Below are 19,357 nucleotides of genomic sequence, written 5' to 3'. Positions count from 1 at the left end.
TGTAGGGTGTGTGTTTCTTCTGACTATGTTAGCTTCATGCCTCAGTCCATTTTAATTCTGAAATGGAGCATATGCTCCTCACTTTGTGTCGTACTTGAGATTTAGTATCCAAATCAGAGTTGTTACAAAATTATGTTGGCTTCACCATATAAAAATGCTTTAGAATGTTTATTTGCAGAAAGTACTGACTACTACAAAGCAATTCCTTCAAAAGAAGCAGGGGATATTCTCAATTCAATCTTTTCTCTTTATTATTATATTTTTGTTGGGTTTTTTGGGGGGCAGGAGTCTAAAATACTGCTAATGACAAGAGACTTTCTTAGCATTTATAAGAATGTTATCAGCTTGTTTCCCAAGGACCTTGTTAGAATAGATTCAGCTGAATCCTATTCCAGTGAAATGTAACAGCTTGTGAAATTGAGCTCATTCTGGTGGGATCTTGAAGGAGAAACTTGAGAAAGGTCCCCATTTGTTCTAAACTGAAATACTTTGACACAAAATCATTCCAGATATTTTCTACTGTTTTTTTTCTACAGAACATTCAAAATATTTTTAACTGCTTTTAACTCTAAGTTCTCCAAAGAAATACCTTTACATCTTCCAACATTTAAAATATTGAGTCTTTGAGTTTTCTTTCTGCGTAGGGGAAAAAAGCCAAATTTAAAAATTCTTCACCAAGAATGATACTTCTGCCCTATTTCTAATACGATAACCTGATGTTAGCGGCATGGTTCCCAGTATTTCAGACGATGCTACATTCTCTTGTCTGTCTAAAGCATAATTGTGATAACTTTGGTTGTGGATTTTGTAGGCTGTTTTCTAAGTCATAGTCCAATGTGATTCTATGTTTGTACTTGTATAGGCAAATGTCAAGTATGAGACCTCCTTCCTTCCTGTCAGAAGGACAGTGTGGCTGGTGAGGTACAAGGAATGACCAGGCCTTTCATCAACTGTATTCCAGCTCAACTGAGTTCGTGTCACACGATGAGGTGTAAGCAGTTGTGATCCAGGTGTTCCTAATCAGTAGTCAACCAGAACTGCTTTTCAGAAAAGCAGAGTCTTGCCATGTATCAGGTCAATGATGGCTTGATGAGACTGATGTCCACAGTGGAGCTTGAGAGGGCTGGACTACTGTTGAGGTGCTGTGTGACACAGGACTTTAGATATACTAGACCCAGTCTTTGAAATAAATGTAGGCAGTCTCCCTTTTGGAAGTACCTAATTCACATGATGGGTGTCAAATACTCTGTAAGTAGGCGATCAGTATTTCAGTAACTCTCTATAACTAAGTAGTTCTGAAGAATTTCTTCCTACCTGGATTTTTGGAAGCTACTGGTGCTAGTGGTAAATAATCGTCTAGCATTTTTAGTGTGTTTGCCCACATTACATGCTGTATTTCCAACAGAAGAAAGACATAGCTGCACCAAAATTCTTATTGGATGCCTGTAGAGAGATGCTACTGAAGGAGAACAGCCACTGGTTATTCTTCTGCTCAGTCACTAAGAGATGTTAAAATCTGTTTCTCTCTCAGCCTCTGCAAGTAAGAGGTGGGGGCTGGGCCACAGAAGAGTATGTAATGACCCTAGCGCACAGCCCTGTGCCTGCTGGTGGCTCAGTGCCCTGAGCTTAGGAAACTCCCCTTTCCAGAAAAGTTAAGGGTGAATGAAGAAGAACATGTAATGAATGTAAGTAAAGTAGTCCAGGCTCTTTAAGCTTTTCCTCCTCCCACTCTCTGGCTATGAGCTTGTTTCCACTTCCTTGAGAGCCTGGGAACTTTTGGAAAGTGGGCTCCTAGGGAATACACTGGCAACAGTTCCTTGTTGTTTTTTTTTTCCTTGCTTTTAATGACTGTTATGCCTTGTATGACCTATGAATTAAGTATAGCTGTGTGGATCAACAGGTGTGATCAAATAGCTCCTTTTTTAAAAAAAAAACAACAACAGAGGACACTGTACACATCCAGTGCCACAAGTGCACGATGTGCTGTACACAGCACAGTCAGTTTTTGAAACTAAGGTGGTGTTGCTTTTCAGGTCCTGCAAGTATTTATTTCCCTGTGCAAGTTTAATTTTTTGTGCTTTAAGACAAACACAAGAACAGTAAGCTACTGCTAGTAAAGCTGAGGAGTACTCAATAACTGCAAGTTACTTCTAACTCAGAATTTCTCTGTGATTCTGTCAAGGAACAGTTAGTGAAAACAGATCACTGTAACAGAGTGGATTCAGACTGTTTGCTTGTGACAGGGTAAACAGAACAAGTCTCATCCTTTCAAAATAACTGTATGCTTGCTTTCAGAAGAAATGGAAACTGCCCTAGAGCTGTGAAAAGATAAGGGATACTGGTAGTCACATCGACATGAACCTCCACTGTGATTCTGTGCCTAAACACCAATGTGAGTCAAATGTACGTGTTTTCAGTGACTATTGCGGTGCGTGTCTAGCTCTCAAGAAGCACACTGAAAATCGGAGGGGATATTTAAGGTCCCTTCCAACCCAAACCATTCTGTGATTCATGAAAGCCATGAGAATAAGTCTGAGAAACCTTTTTGCTGACAGACTTGAGAAGCTTTATGACTGTTCCAGAAGATGTGGGGTAACTTGCTTACAATCAAAAAAATAATTTACAAAGTGATGATAAGATTAACCAACAGACCACTGGAAGAACTATCCTAACTAGAATGGATTTTTCCACCAGGGGTGACTTTTAATTTAAGAAGGTAAAATGCTTTTTTTTTTCTTTCCCACAGGGAAATTTGGTCATTTCAGCTCTGATTTTAAAGCAGGAACTAAATAGCGGGATAGCTGTGGCTTGTGTGTGATACGCTAGATTGGATGCTCATCATAAACTTTACTGGACTGAAGAAATGGCTGCAGTGGGATCCACATTTCTCTGATAGAAAGGCTTGTCAGACTTGGCACGTTTTACAACAGAGACCACCATATCAGTGTGCCATGGGAGTTATGTTTATAGATAAGACCACCTGAATCTGTTTTGGAGTATGTGAAGTCTTTAGTTTGCCTGTCTTACACTGCTAAATGAGGCTTTTGTTCAGGGTTCTTAACTTAGCTCTTTCCTAGTATAGTGAGGCTTTAAACTCACTGAAGGGGGTATTGGTATGTTTCATTTGGTTTTGGTTTTTTTAGGTCTCCCTTAGCAGATAAGTTTCAAGAATAGGTGTAGGCTTAAGTAGTCTTTTTTGTATAAAATCAAACTCCTTTCTGACTTTGTGTTGCTATTCTGAAGGCTTTTTTTCTTCTTTTTTTCTCCTGATGCTAAGCAGGATTTTAGATTAATTTAAAGAGAGGGGGAAATGATGCATTCTTCAGTACAAATGCAACGATTTTTGTCAGGATAGTTAGTGTTTGGTTTAATGTGCTGGTAGTGTAGGATTAAAAAGTGCTTTCATCCTAACCTTACTAATGTCTCCAAATTTGTTATTGACTATGTCTAGAAACTTCATGGGAAAGTACAGGTCAAGCTCTTCTGCTCTTAGGAATAGCACATCAGATGGTCTCTAAGTGGGGTATAGAGATAGTGGCATGGATTTGCTTGCTTGTGAACAGAGGAGCAAAGCCACGTGTCTCATTTTCTGTATTTTGGTAGGTAAGTGGGGTTTCTGAGCATCAAAGGGGTCAGCTTACATGCTTGTTTGATTCTGGGACCCCAAGCACTTAGCAGTAATTTATCCCACAACTGAAGCTCAGTGTGAGGCACCTCTTAAAAGGAGGTCACATCAGAGCTGCATTACTCTAGTGGTGAGGTCAACTTAGTCTCAGCTGTTTGTATTCATGGCTGCATGTCAGAACAGTAGAATGCAAATCGTCAGGTTTTGGTATCTCAAAACAAGGATAAAACACTAATAATGCAAATGCAAAACTATTACCGTCATTAGCAAAAGTTAAAAACTCTGCACACTGTTCAGCTGAGGTTGATTGACTATTTGGTTAATGATATGTGCAATCAAATTATTTTCTAATGATTAGCATTTTTGCTTTATTCTTGGGTAAAGGTGTATCTTAATTTTTCTCCACAGTTTGCCAAATGGCTCAGATTATCTGCTATGTCCATACTTAGATATAGATAGATATAAATATGATACCACAGTTTGCCAAATGGCTCAGATTATCTGCAATGTCCATACTTTGTAGATATAAATATGAAGAAAGCTGTTTTTAAACAGACTTCTATCATGTAAATAACTCAGCTTAGTCCTATTTAAGCTAACCTATTTTTTTTCTGGAGTGTGACTTAATATACTTTGACTCTGGTGCATTTCTAAACAAGGTATGAGAATCACTTGTTACATTTCTTCAAGTAGTATCTGGCTCTTGCATAACTGTCTTCTGTAAAACTTTCTGGATGAGGCTGAAGAGGTTTTTCTGCTTGTGATACTCTACAGTTTTTTGGTGTATTTTGTGGCTTCAGTTAAATGATGCTAATATGTTGTTGGCTGGACTTAAGAATTTTCGTAGTGATTAAATATAGCATGCCCATAAATGCCTAAGGTTATCCTCAGGCAAAGTGTTTGCTTGGTGACTTATTATTAAACTTAGAAATGTGTGTGTTTAAAAACCAGTTGCTATTTTCATCTCTTAAACATTATACAGACTAATTTATGCATTTCTTCTTCTAATACTTCATGGTAGTTTTTGTAACCCAGAGGTGGCAACCTGCCTTGAATCCTGCCACATCTTGGATCCTATAAAGGTGATTGAGAGATGATGTATTTATTCATAGAAATGGAAATGTCTTATTTCCCCCTCACTTTAAGGAAACTGATTGTGCCTATGGTGTTAATATTGTTCCTGTTGTTTCCCAGGTACATTGAAAAAGTCTTAATCATCAAGCCACATGTGGGGCACATAATTAGAGATCTAAATGAGCTAGTTTTCTTAGAAAGTAAGGAAAATATAAGGCTAAAAAGCTTCAATGAGCTCACCTTTTCCTGTGGATTGGATAAAGATTCAGAGTTGGCTCTTTGTAAATGTTGTAAGAGGTCTGTAGAAATCTACAGTCAATGAGAGGATTTCATGTAGTCTGTTTGTCACCTATGGCAAGGAACACTTCTAAATACGAGCAAGGGTTTCTCAGGCAAGCTGTAGCACATCTTATGCTTTAGAGAAATTCCATTTCTAAGTGGAACTCAAGATTCATTGAGTTTGGATTCTTGAAGCTGTTGAACTGGATGATTCAGGCACTAAAATGTCTGTGATACTGTGATATTCCTATTCTCCTCTTTCTGATTTTATCTTACAACTACAAAACTGCTTAAATTCAGTGTAGCTCTTACCCATATACAGCAAGCTTGAGAAAGTACTTCCCTCCCTTAAAAGTATGACTTTGTAAATCAGGCTTCAAGACTGGGAACTTTTGCTGTCATAGCACATCAGTTCGTTTCCCCCTTGTATGTTAGCACTGTCCTCACAGGCTCAGACTTCAGACAGCTGAGGTACAACTGTGTAAACTGTTGGGTCTCTGGAACTACAGGTGGTGACTTTACAGATGGGAGTTAGTTTTTCATTCTTCTGTCTCTTTCCAGAGTAAATGCAAATAACTTAATTTCTTGCAAGCAGTGTAATCACTGGGTGCCTGTTTCAGGTGATCAGTTGGAAGTGTGTGTTTCAGGGCACAGTGTAGCAAGGCTAAGAAACCGTGGCATCTCTACATTAGTAGATGGCATGCTCCCCAAGAATGTTACCTTCATAATTTCAGAAATAGCTGAAATATAACTGGAAGCGTAAAGCTTAGGCAACATGTCTAACATGTTGCCCCCTTAGTTATGCCTAAAGCTTTCAGGCTTAGTTTTCTTAGAAGGGTAGGGATTGGATGTGTTTTCTGTTTCCCTCACTGTGTTTTTACATTGTAATGCTCAGAATATTAGCAGACAGCAAATATGTACTCACCAGTGATCACATATAAATACTTTATTTTATTGATGGTACTAGAAGGTAACATTAACATGTTTTTTAAAAACTTAACTGAGGCAGAATGACTTTGCCCTCTCCTTTGCTATATGCACTTAACACCTGATCTTGAAGTAGCACTTATGTGTTCTTGTGCCCAAAGAGCTTGATTCTCAAGTATAGGTAGATAACAGACCATCACAGGGTGCATGTGTACAGTGGTGTTCAGAGATCTTTTTGAACTGCAAGAAGCAGGAATCTCTTCTGTGGAAAATAGCAAAAACAACGCTGATGAGGTGGGGTCACTATTGGCACTAGATTATTAAAATACCTTCAAGCTGAAGATAAGTCTTTGTTCTGGGATTGTTTTTATGACAAGCACAGGCATAATGAAAGGCTAGTGACCAACTAACATGCTGCAGATGTCTGCTAAAACTTTTTTTTTAGTAAATATGCTGCAAGGTCATACAGTTAAAAGTGGTTCTTTGTCTCCTTTCTTCCCCCACCCTAAATGTAAATAGCTACCTATCTTATGGAAGAGATGGGTTTAATCAAGCTTTTGGAGTAATACAGATGGTCAGAGAGAGAATAATGACTGCATGCTTAAGATGTTTAGGAAGGTTTGTTTTTTTTAAAAAAAAAGGCATTTGTAGTATGTTTATACCTGGTTTTGGTAACATTTAAAAGTGACTTCTTTCAGTCTTAGCTATAGTCCAGATGCATCTTTGCTTTATACAGCATTTAGTTGGGATAGCCCCTAAAATAAGTGACCAACATCTGTTAGGAAAAACATACAATCTTGTTATTGCTACAAAATTAAAAATAGTATTTTATAGCATAATTGCTCCTGGAGAACAGGCTGAAGCTCTTTATTTGAATGTGAGCAGGGTCATGAGTTTATAAGAATGTGAGCTAAAGTCAATCAAGATTAGTCTTCTTTGTTGTGAGTTTACCATCTAATTTGAATCTTAAATGAATCACAGACAGTGATATTTTTAAATATGGGGTGAAATGTAGAACAGGTCAGGAAATCGAGGTGATGGTGATGCTGCTATTTGTATTTACTGGAGGAAACTTTGGCCTTTATTCCTACAAATCTAATTATAGCAACTGGCAAAAAAATTAACTGCATTGTAGCTTTCCCAAAATGATACTCCAATTAGAAATTGGTGTTCTAGGTTGTATGTTTGTGTCCAGCTAGTGCACTTGATCAGCCCTGCCACCTATGATGTTGTGGCCTTGCTGACTCTCCAATTAGTCTGTGCTAGAAGTCTTAGCCCTGGAAGGGACTCTTGTGTCCATATGAGTGGAGCAAATTGCCATGGTGCAACTGTAATGCCTTGTAATCGGCATCTGGCCTGACACAAGGAACAGTTTGGCCCATACTATCCTAAATACTAGCAGCACACTCTTACATAAGCGAGTATAAAGTTACAGTGATAATCACATGTAGATGCCACCTGTTCTTTTTTGTTCTTTGGATGTTAATTTGTTCAAGATAAAATTACACATCCAGCATGAAGACAATTGTTGGCTGAAAATAAATCTGTTTGCTTAACCTTTTACCGTTCTTTGTTACAGCTCTCAAGTTCCACTTACAAATATAGGAGTGAGGAATTCAAGAGACAATTTTCTCATCTGCCAGACTCTGAGAGACTCATAGTAGGTAAGGTGTAATCACACCAAAAGTGTTTGTCTTTTGGCTGATAACTCCAGATTGCAGTAGTGGCAAGGCAGGCTTTTATGGCAAATTCTAACTACAGCTGATAACTTCCTGTTCTTAATGTCTCTTGAACTAGCATCAAATACCTTCAAGGAAAGCCAGGTCCATAATCTTCTATAGTGCCTACTGTGTGGAAAAAGATTCCTTTTGAGGGTTGAGAAGTGAAGGAGAGGATACAGAGTTCTCTGGTTCATTTATATATGGGATGGTAACCTCTTAATGTCTCTTCCTGCTGCTACTTTATAGTGGATTTTTAGACAAAACCCTTCCTGACAGCAGTTGAGATGTGACTGTCTGACAGCTGGTAGCTGACAAGCTGGAAAGAAATATCAGTATACAGGGTTAGTGTGAGTACTGTGCACATAAACTCAACATCTGTGCATTGATGGCCTTGTGCAGTGCAAGCATGGAAAGAACAGAATTAAATCCTGAGAGGATTGAATTTATGTTCTTTCCAGCATGGACAGCCAACTTGGTACCTCTTGCAGTGTCATAGACACTCGGAGGATTGAAAATAAATGGTTGAGTCCTCTCTTTACTTTAAAGAGGCAACTGGTTATGGCTGAGTCTGTTGCCATAGTTCCTGGGGGAGGAGGGAATGATTCCATGGTTATAATGGTTTGGTGCTGGGATACAATGGTAAAGGATATTGCTTCGGTGATCCTGTTAAGTAAGTATATGATCTTTAGCAGAAGGCTTTTCCCTTGCTCCATGGAACTAAATCTGGACTCTTGCCCTAGGCATCCTGGTTAATACGACTTCTGTGACTGAGTGACACAGTGGGTGCTTGTAATTTAAGACACTTCTCAGAGACATGTGGAATGAGGACATAAAATTTGGTATTTAAGTATGTAATTCCCATTAGCCATCATAGGAGATCATTGGAAAACACAAACCAATCTTTGTTTTATCCTGACTTAAAAATGCTGTGCACAATGCTGCTATGCACTGACTTACAATGCTGATGTATGTGTCAACATAGTATATTGAGGGCAGATAAAAATGTTTTATACCCCACACTGGTCTGGGCAATTGTAGTTACTACACAGGCTAGTGCTGACCCTGAAGTATGTTATCTGGTGCTGTGCTCTGCACATGTGTTAGATCTGGGTTTGCTCATTCCTTGAGCAGAGGTTTTTCATCAGCCCAGAATACCAGATTGGTTTATCCATACACTGAGGGGACAGGTGTAGGCATTAGAAGTAACACTTGGGTGGAAGAGCAAAGATGGTGAGAAGTGCATGGGATATGAGAGGACAGAAGCAGGGAGCAGAGAATATCAAACCACGGTGCAAAACCTCTTTGTGCTGAAATGTTCCTTTTGAGCTCTGACTCCCTGTTCTGCTCCACTGCAAAATCCAAAGAAGGGAAGTGTATAATCCTACCTCCTTTGCCTGCAGTGATGCACCTTATTCCCTCTTTTATCATTTGCCTTGCAGGTAAGTCTGCTTGGGTTGCCTGAGCATTGTGTAACAAATACACTGTCCGAGAGTTTGGTGTTGGTTTTGTTCAAAAGTAGTATTGTGACTGTTTAAAGTTCCTCTCCTTTTATGCAGCCTCTAAGGAAGAGAATATTGAGAAACTGTCAGTAAATGCTTGTAAGGGTGCTGAGTTCTTTCCAGGTTAATGGAAGATAAATTAGAGATTTCACTTGCACAGAAACAGTTAAATCCCTGTGTCCTTTTCCAGCCTCAGAAGGAGGCAGTTAGTTTCTGAAGTGCCTTCTGCATTTTTAAAGTACTGGAGTTTAGTACAGAAGTAAAACAGAAGAAAAGGATATTACTTCAAAGCATTGTTTTGATGTTTCTCCTCACACAGAATTGGAATAGAAAGCAAGGGATCAAACTCTGATGCACAGTTTTAATGAACAGGCAACCTAGGACTTAGAGAAAGTGTTAGTAATGGGTTAATCTCAACAGTGTGGTCCTCTTTCCATGGGAAGCAAAATCATTACTTTATATACGTTTTTTACCGCATAAAAGGCAGTGCTCCTTTGGAAGGACTTTTTGCATCATCCAAGCAAAGAACTCTTCCTTTGCTTGATGCAGGGAAACTTTGTCACAAGCTATTACTTGCTGCTGCTTATTAAAAAAACTGCAACTTCCTCTGTTCTGAACTTCTCTGTTGAACAAAGAAGCGACTGTTCTACTGTAACGAGCACTGTATAAAAAGATTATATGAAATATATATAATATAATATATAGTATATATAATATATAATATATGTATATGAAATATACATATTTCTTGTAATGAAAGAGAAATTACTTAGACTTCCAAAATGTTTAAAGGAGTGCTGCCAACTTGTCTGAAAATGTTGTTTAAAAGCAGCATTTAAAGTTACTGGTTCTGAAAACTTAGGAGAAATGCTAATCTCTCCCTAAACAAATTTGATACTATTCCATTTGCAGTTATGTCTCCAAGGGCTTGTATATAGGCTGCATGGTTGTTGCAGGAAACTTCATTTCCATTTGATTATTTGAGAGGAAAACCTGAGAATTTAAAAAATCATAATGAAAGTCTCTTTAGATGCACACTTACCTTGAAGTTAAGATGTTGAGAGACTCCTGAACTTCTTGGTACTTGAACAAGAACTGTATTCATCTTGTACACAAAATCAAAACTCTGGTTCAGACAATAGCAGATTCTGCATTCTGGCTATTTTCTATACATGAGGAAACCTTTTCTTAAGTTGGAGCTTTCAAGTGGTCTGTCTTAACTTTCTAGCAGTACTGCTTCTGAAAATTCCTTTTGTTTCAATCTTCCTGCCAACTTGTCTGAAAATGTTGTTTAAAAGCAGCATTTAAAGTTACTGGTTCTGAAAACTTAGGAGAAATGCTAATCTCTCCCTAAACAAATTTGATACTATTCCATTTGCAGTTATGTCTCCAAGGGCTTGTATATAGGCTGCATGGTTGTTGCAGGAAACTTCATTTCCATTTGATTATTTGAGAGGAAAACCTGAGAATTTAAAAAATCATAATGAAAGTCTCTTTAGATGCACACTTACCTTGAAGTTAAGATGTTGAGAGACTCCTGAACTTCTTGGTACTTGAACAAGAACTGTATTCATCTTGTACACAAAATCAAAACTCTGGTTCAGACAATAGCAGATTCTGCATTCTGGCTATTTTCTATACATGAGGAAACCTTTTCTTAAGTTGGAGCTTTCAAGTGGTCTGTCTTAACTTTCTAGCAGTACTGCTTCTGAAAATTCCTTTTGTTTCAATCTTCAGGCTCTGGAATTCTGAAAGTAGAGGTTTTTAAAAAGTGCAACCAAATCCTCTGTTCTTGTTCTTGATTAGCAGGTAACTGATAATGGGTAACTGCATTCTAGATAAAATCTGTCTCAGTAGGGATGTTTCAGCCAGAGGTAGTATCATAATAAAAATGACAGTCACCTTCTGAAAATATCCCCTGCCTGAAGAACTGGATAGCTTCAAGGTAGCTTTTAGTGCAGATTAGTTTTAGGTGGTGATAGGATCTGTTTAGTGGGAAATTATCTTGGTACAACACATGAACTACTGTTAGTAGGAGTTGACAGTATAATCTGTTACACTATAAAATGTATGTGTATTACTTAGTTGCTTTGAAGTCTGACTTATGAATATGTCTCCCATGTACTCCTGATCTTTCCCAATACCTCTTCTCTGAAAATACACAATAATGTACAGGGGTTTGATACATAGGGTGCTGTCACAGATACTTCCATCAACTCAATCTTTGGGATGCTCCCAGACAATGTTCTGCATGCAGCTCAGCACAAGTCTGCTTTCAAAGACTTATGAAGAGTGAAATATGGCTTTTTATTTGTATTGTAATACCTTATCTCATTTTAAGTTAACAGGTTTGAGTCAACTGAGCTGCAGTAAGTGAGTAAATTTGCTCTTCCTCTCTATACACAGATTACGCCTGTGCACTCCAGAAGGATATTCTGCTGCAAGGACGCTTGTATCTCTCTGAAAACTGGCTCTGTTTCCACAGCAATATTTTCCGATGGGAGACCACAGTAAGATGTCTTAGCTCACTTGAATTCCACCTTTTATTTGTCCTGTACTATCAGGGTGTAAGAGTGTGTTGCCAATCTCTTGCTTGTAACTTTGCACTCAAAAGAACCTGCATCACTGAGTGGAAATGATGGTCTGTTTCTCCATAAAATGAGAATAGCACTGGAAACATCTGAATGCTGAAGTAAGCCTACTTAGTCATTCAGCATAGGAAGGAGTTCAGGAGTGAAGCTGAAGCTGGTCTACATTTCTGGATGATAATTTGCCTCTCCTTACCAAGGAGAGTTGCTCTGTAAAGGGATGTAAGGTGTAATGTTCTCCTGCAAGACCAGGAGCATGATAAAGTATCAGCATCTAAGAATAGCTGAAGAAAATGTATAAATGACCTCTGCAAGTTCTTGTATTATGGTCTTCAGCTTTTGAACAGCATGAGCAAAAGTAAGTATTTGTGACATGTTGGCCCTGTCTTTCTGTCAAATTAGGTTAATGAGTTAGAATCTTTCATTCAAGCAGTTGCTGCACTGGCTGTAGAAATAGCATGAGCTGATGAATGAGAAAGGGAAGATAAACTAAGTGAATAGGTGATGGAGATGTGTCAAAATGTTCTGCAGCTGTGAGGCTGCTTGTACCTTAATCTCTTAAATTCCACTATGTGTGTTCTGAAGTACATGGGACAACTCAAAAGTAGCTTGTGTACTTCAGAAAACGAGGGGGTATAGAAATGCATAACTGAAAACCAAGCTTCATTTCATCAGACAGATTTGGTAATCGAATGTTTCTTATTGTAGACTTAAGATGAAAAAAAAATTCTCTTAGAAATGACACCCTGAATATATAAACTATTCAAAGACTATTTTTTTGAGCCAAAACGGCACACATCCTGGTCACCTGTTCCTGCCTGGCTGTCAGAGTGTATTTTAAGTGATATATTACAGCAATTTGAGTTCCTCAGCTACAGTGGTAGAGCCAAGTTTTGAGCCCTCCATAGCAGGCTGTGCTGATACAGAGAGAGAAAGTGCACATGCACAAATAAGCTAGATCCAACTGTGTGTTCTACCTTTGTCTAAGCTGAATGCCAGCACAGTCTTTTATCTTCAAGGTAGGCAGGATGGAGATGGCTTGTTGCAGCCAGTTAGACCATGCTCTTCTAAACAGAATCATTTTAAGTACTAGTATGGATGACAGACTCAAGGAGATTTTCCTGCAGTGTCTGGACTGCAAATAAACCTCTGAAAATGGACTACATTGCAAACTTCTGTGAGATAAGATAGACAAGGTAGTCTGTTCTTTGAGCTATATCCTGCCTTATGTATAGCATACCAATTGGGATTGGCTTGCAGATCTGTATTTTTTATTTGGTTGGAATTATGCCCTTGATCCTGAAGTGTTGCTGGAGGAGTGGAAGGAAAGAACTGCTTGCTTTCCAAGTTCTAGTATGAAAGGTGATGAGATTGCTCTGAAGTAATCTTAACTTGCTTCTGCTTTGGAATGATTATTGTTAAGGTTAGCAAGTGGACACAGTAATTGCCTTTGTGATCTCAAATGAATTGCATCCCAGGGCTTGGGGTTAGTTTGAATTCCTCTTGCATGTTCTGTAACTTCAGAAATCTTTACTCTTAAAACTTGTTTTGTTTTTTTCTAATAAGTATTTTTTGTCTGCTTAGATTTCTATTGCTTTGAAGGATATCACTTTCATGACAAAGGAGAAGACTGCTCGGCTCATTCCAAATGCCATACAAATAGCAACAAAAGGAGAGAAGGTGAAAACATGTATTTAAATATGTTTTTTATAATGTCCAGAGCACTTGTAGTTTTTAATTTGCGTAAGTAACTTCCTGGTCAAATCTTTAAATGTGATTCGGATTAGAAGACTGACTTGGTGGTTTGGTTCCTGTGGATATTGGCTTAATAATTCAACTTTAGTATGATTGCAGAATGCCCTGATAGTGTTGACACAGTAACCAGAAAGTAAGGGAGTAGGTGTCACATTGATTCTCAAAGGAAAGCCATATGAAAACAGAAGCTTCAGGGCATTAATTCAGAGTGTGCATTCTTGAGATTGCAAAAATATCAAATTCACTGGATCTAAAGTGCCCATGGAAGAAAATTGCTGAAAACAAAGGGACTGTGATATTATGGGTTCTGAGTCATGGAGAAATTTATCCTTGGAATATGCAGCTCTTATATGCTGGGAAGTGTAGATTTTGGGTGTGTATTTGGAAAAACTGAAAAGCATGATGCTGAATGTTCTTACGGGCAACACATTTTATGATATTTCTGTAAATGCCTTGAAAATAATAATTCTTGGCTGGATACAGAGAATATATTTCCAGGGTGAATCTGGAGCCATTCTTTGTGAAGGGAATTCTCATTTCTCATATTTAGCTATTTCATCTCAATGTGTTAAATGTTAACTTTAATCATTCAAGAAAACAAATCTCTCTACTAAACAAACTTCCTTATGGCAAACATTTTAATACTGCAAATGGTGCATCTAATTTGATCTCCTATCTTAATTGCTTTAATTTCACATCTTCTCATGCGAAAAGGTAACTAAAAGGAGTATGTGGTGGAAGGATGGAAGGGACTGTGACCTGTAAGAAATAGGCATATTAATCTCTGAAATGTTCTGACTTCTATTTGGAGGTGGGAGGAATATTTAACTGTGCAGTTTGTTGAGTGGGAGCTCTTCCTTTATGACAAAGAAGAGCAAGTGTCTTTATATACTATGTGGATATTGGAGAACTAACTCATACTTACTGAAAGTGATAAAAAGCATGGAGTATAAGGAACATGAGCCCAGGTTTGTTGAGAGAGTATGCCATTGCTGAAAATCTTAGGATATTCAGGATACAAGGAAACATTCTGGATTTCTTGAAAATACCCACAAGTGAGCTTTTTTCACCTTGTTTTTCCTGCAGTTTTTCTTCACGTCATTCAGTGCAAGAGACAGAAGCTACCTCAGTATCTTCCGCCTATGGCAGAATGTGTTGCTGGATAAGGTAAGTTTCTAAGTGCCAGTATCTGTGGTTAAGTAACAAAATAATCTTTTTCTTATGTAAGCAGATGTGTCTTTGGAGGATAAGAGGCTTTCCTTAAGAAGTTAGATTTTCCTTTCTGACACAGAATTCTAATCTGATATTTTCCTTCAACTCTGTGCTCTTTAGATCCCAGATCAATTTCTCATACTGCCACCTCAAATGGAGCATTTTGTCTTTGAAGATAGGTTTCCTGCTTCTCTTCACTACCAAGCTCAAGCAGATATTACTAAATTGGCATTCATTTGCTTCACATTTTCTATGGCTAATTTGTGATCAAAAAGACAAAAGGCTTTTTCAGTGAAAGCTCTTTTTCTCTTGAAGGAAGAAAGCAGAAAGTCACCTTCTCAGATAAGTTAGCTGAACCTTTGCCAGCCAACTCATTACAACTCCCTGACCTTGAATAAATAAATGCAACAAAAGACAGGCTGTATGATATGGAAGTGTATTTTGGCAACTTCTGCTAGTTAACTTGATTTATATTGCAATTTGTGGACACTTAAGCTAATCTTCTTTCTAAATATGTACCAACACTTTTGCAGAACATCACTGTAAGTAATGCAATTTTTGTAAACCAATTCTTTCCTGTTTGTCTCTCATTTAAATATTTCAGCACAGTTGCAATTGAACAGTGAAATATCCATATATAACTCTGTGCTACAATGGTCCCCAAAGGTTTAAAGCTGTTGCACTACTTATATGTAGTACCCACACAAGTGGGGTTTTTTAGATGAATTTTAGGGCAGACTAGAGGCACTTTTTGTCAAAGAAAAGCTGAAAATGAGCCATTTTAAAGCAAAACTAATGCTTCCTGTAAATCTCTTATCCCTCCTATCAAATACTATTTAACTGTAGTATCATAACCATCCAGCAGTAGCATTACGAAAACCACAATGTTCTGTGTCACCTTTTGATTTGAATGTACAACTTCTTTTCTTTTGTCAGGTAATTATCTTATTCAGTTGGTTAGTTTGTGATGCTGGAGGGTGAATGGATGAGCATTCAGGTATACAAACCTATCCAAGGGTCTTCAAGAGAGGCAACAAGCTTTGTGCTGTTCAGTATTAGTTTTTTCCCCATGCATTTCTATTCTTTAACGCTGAAGTTGAGCGTCACATCAGGAATAGCTTTTTCCCTTTGGAGTGATAACTAAAGGATAGGTATGGAAGCAGAAAGCCTGGACTGCATATAAAATGAGATTAATTGAGCCATTGATGAATTAAGGATTTCTGTTAGGTTGAGCTTCTACTTTTGGTGATAGAATGTGTTTGAGTCATCAATTGGCCTGCTTTAAGATTCTTTGCAGCTTATCGTGACTAGATCAAGCTATAGAGGGACACTGAGGAGTTAAAAGTAGAAATTGAATTTGCCTAGAGCTGGATCCACTGACTCTGCTACAATGACCACTGACCTGTTGTTGAAAGAAAGCCCTTGCTGCATCCAGGCAGTTTTGCTGCTTTCTCCCCACCACCATATGGTAGGAATAGCACACATTTGCAAGATCTTGAACATCTGAGGCTGTGGCATGGTATGCAGGGCCCCGAGTATGTGAAGCCTGGTGTTTCTTGGCTGCAGTGATCAAAAGGATCCCATCAGAATTTCTAACATTTCTGACAAAAAAAACCCCACAAATCTCACTCTGGAACAAATTCCAACAGGAGTTGGTTTATATGTTTCCTTTGCAGATAGCTAAATATTTTAAACCCTATGGATAACTTAGTTGTTATCTAGAGTGCATCTACTAGACCTGGAGATGACATCCAACTGTTAAATGATGAAAGAAGTGGACTGCATGTCCATGCTGGTGTCATCAGAAGTATAACAATGCAGCTGTCAGAGTTCTGGTTTATGCCACTTGAGGGTGGATAATCTTCAATTTGCAGCGTTTGGATCCACAGACTTGGAATTGCATTTCCTTCAACTCATGTTTGTGTGGATGTAATTTTCAGTCTCCAGTTCTGGGCTTTCTCAGTATAGATTTTATGTTACGAGGTCTCACCTCTGAAAACCAACCTTTCTGTTTTAGCCTTTGCACCTTAGGCTTCCACCACCTGCAGAACTCGGAAGGGTCAGCATGCCCTTTCCCAGATCTCCATCTTGTGGCCATTCTGCCTTGTACTTCTTAAGTATAGCATGTCCTAGACAGCTGAACAAGTAGCCTTTCTGTCAAGTCTGCATTTCTATTAAAAATTACTTGCATTGTATAAGAAAAAACAGTAAATGTTTACATGTTATTCTGTGCCTAAACTTACTTCAGCCATCAAGATGCTCTCTCCCAACTTTGGGTCACTGTTGTAATAAGGCTCCTTGTCCCCTTAGCTGAGTTGTAATTCTCCTAGCCCATACCTTATTCTGATCTTGCTCAGAGTGAAGTACTGTGCATTTGGTGCCCTTCAACTTTGATTCCTCTGGGATTCAGTGGGTACCTTCCTCTTAAAATGGTCTTTTCTTAGGCTGTATTGTAAAATACAATGTAAAGACTTTTTTCTTTCAAGGAAAATTTCACATTTTTTTCCCATTGCAAAATGTGCTCAGAGTGAGTCTCTTAGCCTTTTTACCTTGCAATTGTTTTCTAAATGCTCCTGGTTGAAGAGGAAGCATCATGGAAAATAAGGAATCATTAATCTAGGTCTGGAAGAGACATGACACCAGTCTTGATAAAACAGATAGCTGCTTTCACATGCACTGAGGCTTTCAATAATACATCATTTAATAAAATCAGCCAAAATTCTTGTTCTGCAGCAGGCTTTTCAGATGAGTAAAACAAGTTTACTAATGGCTGCTAATGGCAGTAAGAGCATTGCCATTTAAGAGTTTTGTTTTATTGCCTGAAGCTTTCAGGTGTCAAGTATCCCTCTGGTTTTAGGGAGGAGGAACAAATTAAACTCTAATTAGGCAGGTCATTCAAATCCCAAGCAAACACAGTGCTCCTTATTTCTAATGGAACAAGATCTTAACTTAATCAGTCTCGACTCCCATGAGTCCTCTTCCTTAGAGTTGGATTTATTTTCCTGTTGTTCTTCTTATGCTTTGCTGGGTAGAGATTTGCACCTGTCTCCAGAGACATTGTAGCAGGTAAGTCTAGAGGTGTGAGAAGGGACCAGAATTTCTGATGAGCTGAGATTCTTCAGGCAAACGTCTGCCAGGGCAGCAGTTTTGCCTTTACCAGCAGCTTCTCAGGGAAGCTTCTGAAAAAGAGATGTTTATATGCACCTTTGTGTGCAGTGAGGGTTCTTTGAGAGACCAGGGAGAACTTAGGTTGATTCTGACCTTCATGTTTGGGCAGTTAGAGGGGGAGTTGGATATTTTCCTTTGTGAGAAAGCGATCAGACAGAATTCCACATCAGAGTTGCCTGGTTGGGAGTGTGGTGTGTTGTGGGGGGTTGTCTCTGGAATAAACTTGTACAGAGTGTTTTGTTCTTATTTCTGCATCTGTACATAGGGGGTAAAAAACAGTGGCTTCACTTAAGTCAGTAGTATTGCTTGTGCTGTGCCACCACTTTTTCTGGCGTGAAACAAAATTCTGATGTTTTGTGCTCCTGGTTGAAAAGACAAAAAATGTGTCCCGGCTGCTGCTTGTAGCCTTTGTTTTTGTCTACAGAGAGTATTGAGGAGAAACCCAGCATGCATAGACCATCACCTTCAGTGGGCAAAGTAATTCATGTTTAGATTCAGTTTTTCAAGCTTCAGAGCTCCTCAAGCCATCCTCTCAGAAGCAGAAGGCTGACCCAGAAAATTTGTGCCCTCCTTTGCTTTTAGAACTAATCCTTTCTGATACAATAAACCAGATGTGGTTTGATCTTGGGCTGTGACCATTAACAACTTCTTATTCCTAGCTGAGTAAAGAATAATTGAGCAAAGTGCAAGAATCCTGTTTTGGAAGCAGAAGTTGGTACCATTGACTTCACAAAACCACAGGAAACAGCTTTATGGATTCCTAAAGCGCACAGCTTAGTTTTTCTGCTTTCCTCAAGCCATTGAGCTCTCTGTACAAGGGCAGTCTGATTTATACACAGCCTGGTGCAGGACATGCTGGTGAATTTACTTAGTGACATTGGCTGTTTCCCAGTTAAGTCTCTTATGACTGGCAATAAAGGCACTGGCAATATTGGGCACGGGAAGTGAAAGTGGCTTTGTTTGAAACCTTCCAATTTCCGGTTGAAAGGTGTGCTATCCAAAGACCTCAGCTGTATGCTGAAACCATGGGATGCCTCCTGGTGCTTTTTGGCCTCTTTCCTGAAGCCAGCTGAAGGTAGTTGGCCGTGGGGATGAGCGGGGCGGCTGCGTGCGGGGCTGTGCGTGCTCAGCGCCGCATTGCTCGGCACAACAAACCCCCATAGCGGAGGGAGGGAGGGAGGCAGGGAGGGCTGGCGTTCGCTGTGGTGACTTTTCACACGTGCGTGTTTTGTGCTTGAGTGTTTACTTAGTCCTCGGCAGGGTTAAACACCTGGAAACTGATCTCCACCAACGGGATGCTTTTGCCGGCGGCTTCGTGAACAGCACGAAACCTTGTTGCGTGGGAAAAACCCCTCTTGGAGAAGGGGGGAACACGGAGAACCGGGCTGGGTTTGCCCTGACCCTCTGGGGGGTGGGGTGATCATTCCCTTGCCGTACAGTTGACGGGGGCAGGGGGACCCGCGTGGGCTCGGGGCGCTGTGGGGCTGCGTCCCGGCAGCCCTGGCCGGG

General features: G+C 39.2%; 1 protein-coding gene across 1 annotated transcript in view; it reads left to right on the top strand.

Annotated features, from left to right (window-relative positions):
* The window catches only part of GRAMD1C (GRAM domain containing 1C), a 55,893-nt gene that overhangs the window by 10,094 nt on the left and 26,442 nt on the right, over nt 1-19,357 (top strand). Inside the window, exons 2-5 of the mRNA XM_009998234.1 lie at nt 7,485-7,569; nt 11,532-11,635; nt 13,298-13,393; nt 14,555-14,635. Coding sequence (XP_009996536.1) covers nt 7,485-7,569; nt 11,532-11,635; nt 13,298-13,393; nt 14,555-14,635 — 366 coding nt within the window. The remainder of the gene's footprint in view (nt 1-7,484; nt 7,570-11,531; nt 11,636-13,297; nt 13,394-14,554; nt 14,636-19,357) is intronic.

The sequence above is a fragment of the Chaetura pelagica genome, unplaced genomic scaffold, assembly GCF_000747805.2.
Source record: "Chaetura pelagica isolate M959 unplaced genomic scaffold, ChaPel_1.0 scaffold65, whole genome shotgun sequence".
NCBI lineage: Eukaryota > Metazoa > Chordata > Aves > Apodiformes > Apodidae > Chaetura > Chaetura pelagica.
This window is presented reverse-complemented; position numbering and strand designations above follow the sequence as displayed.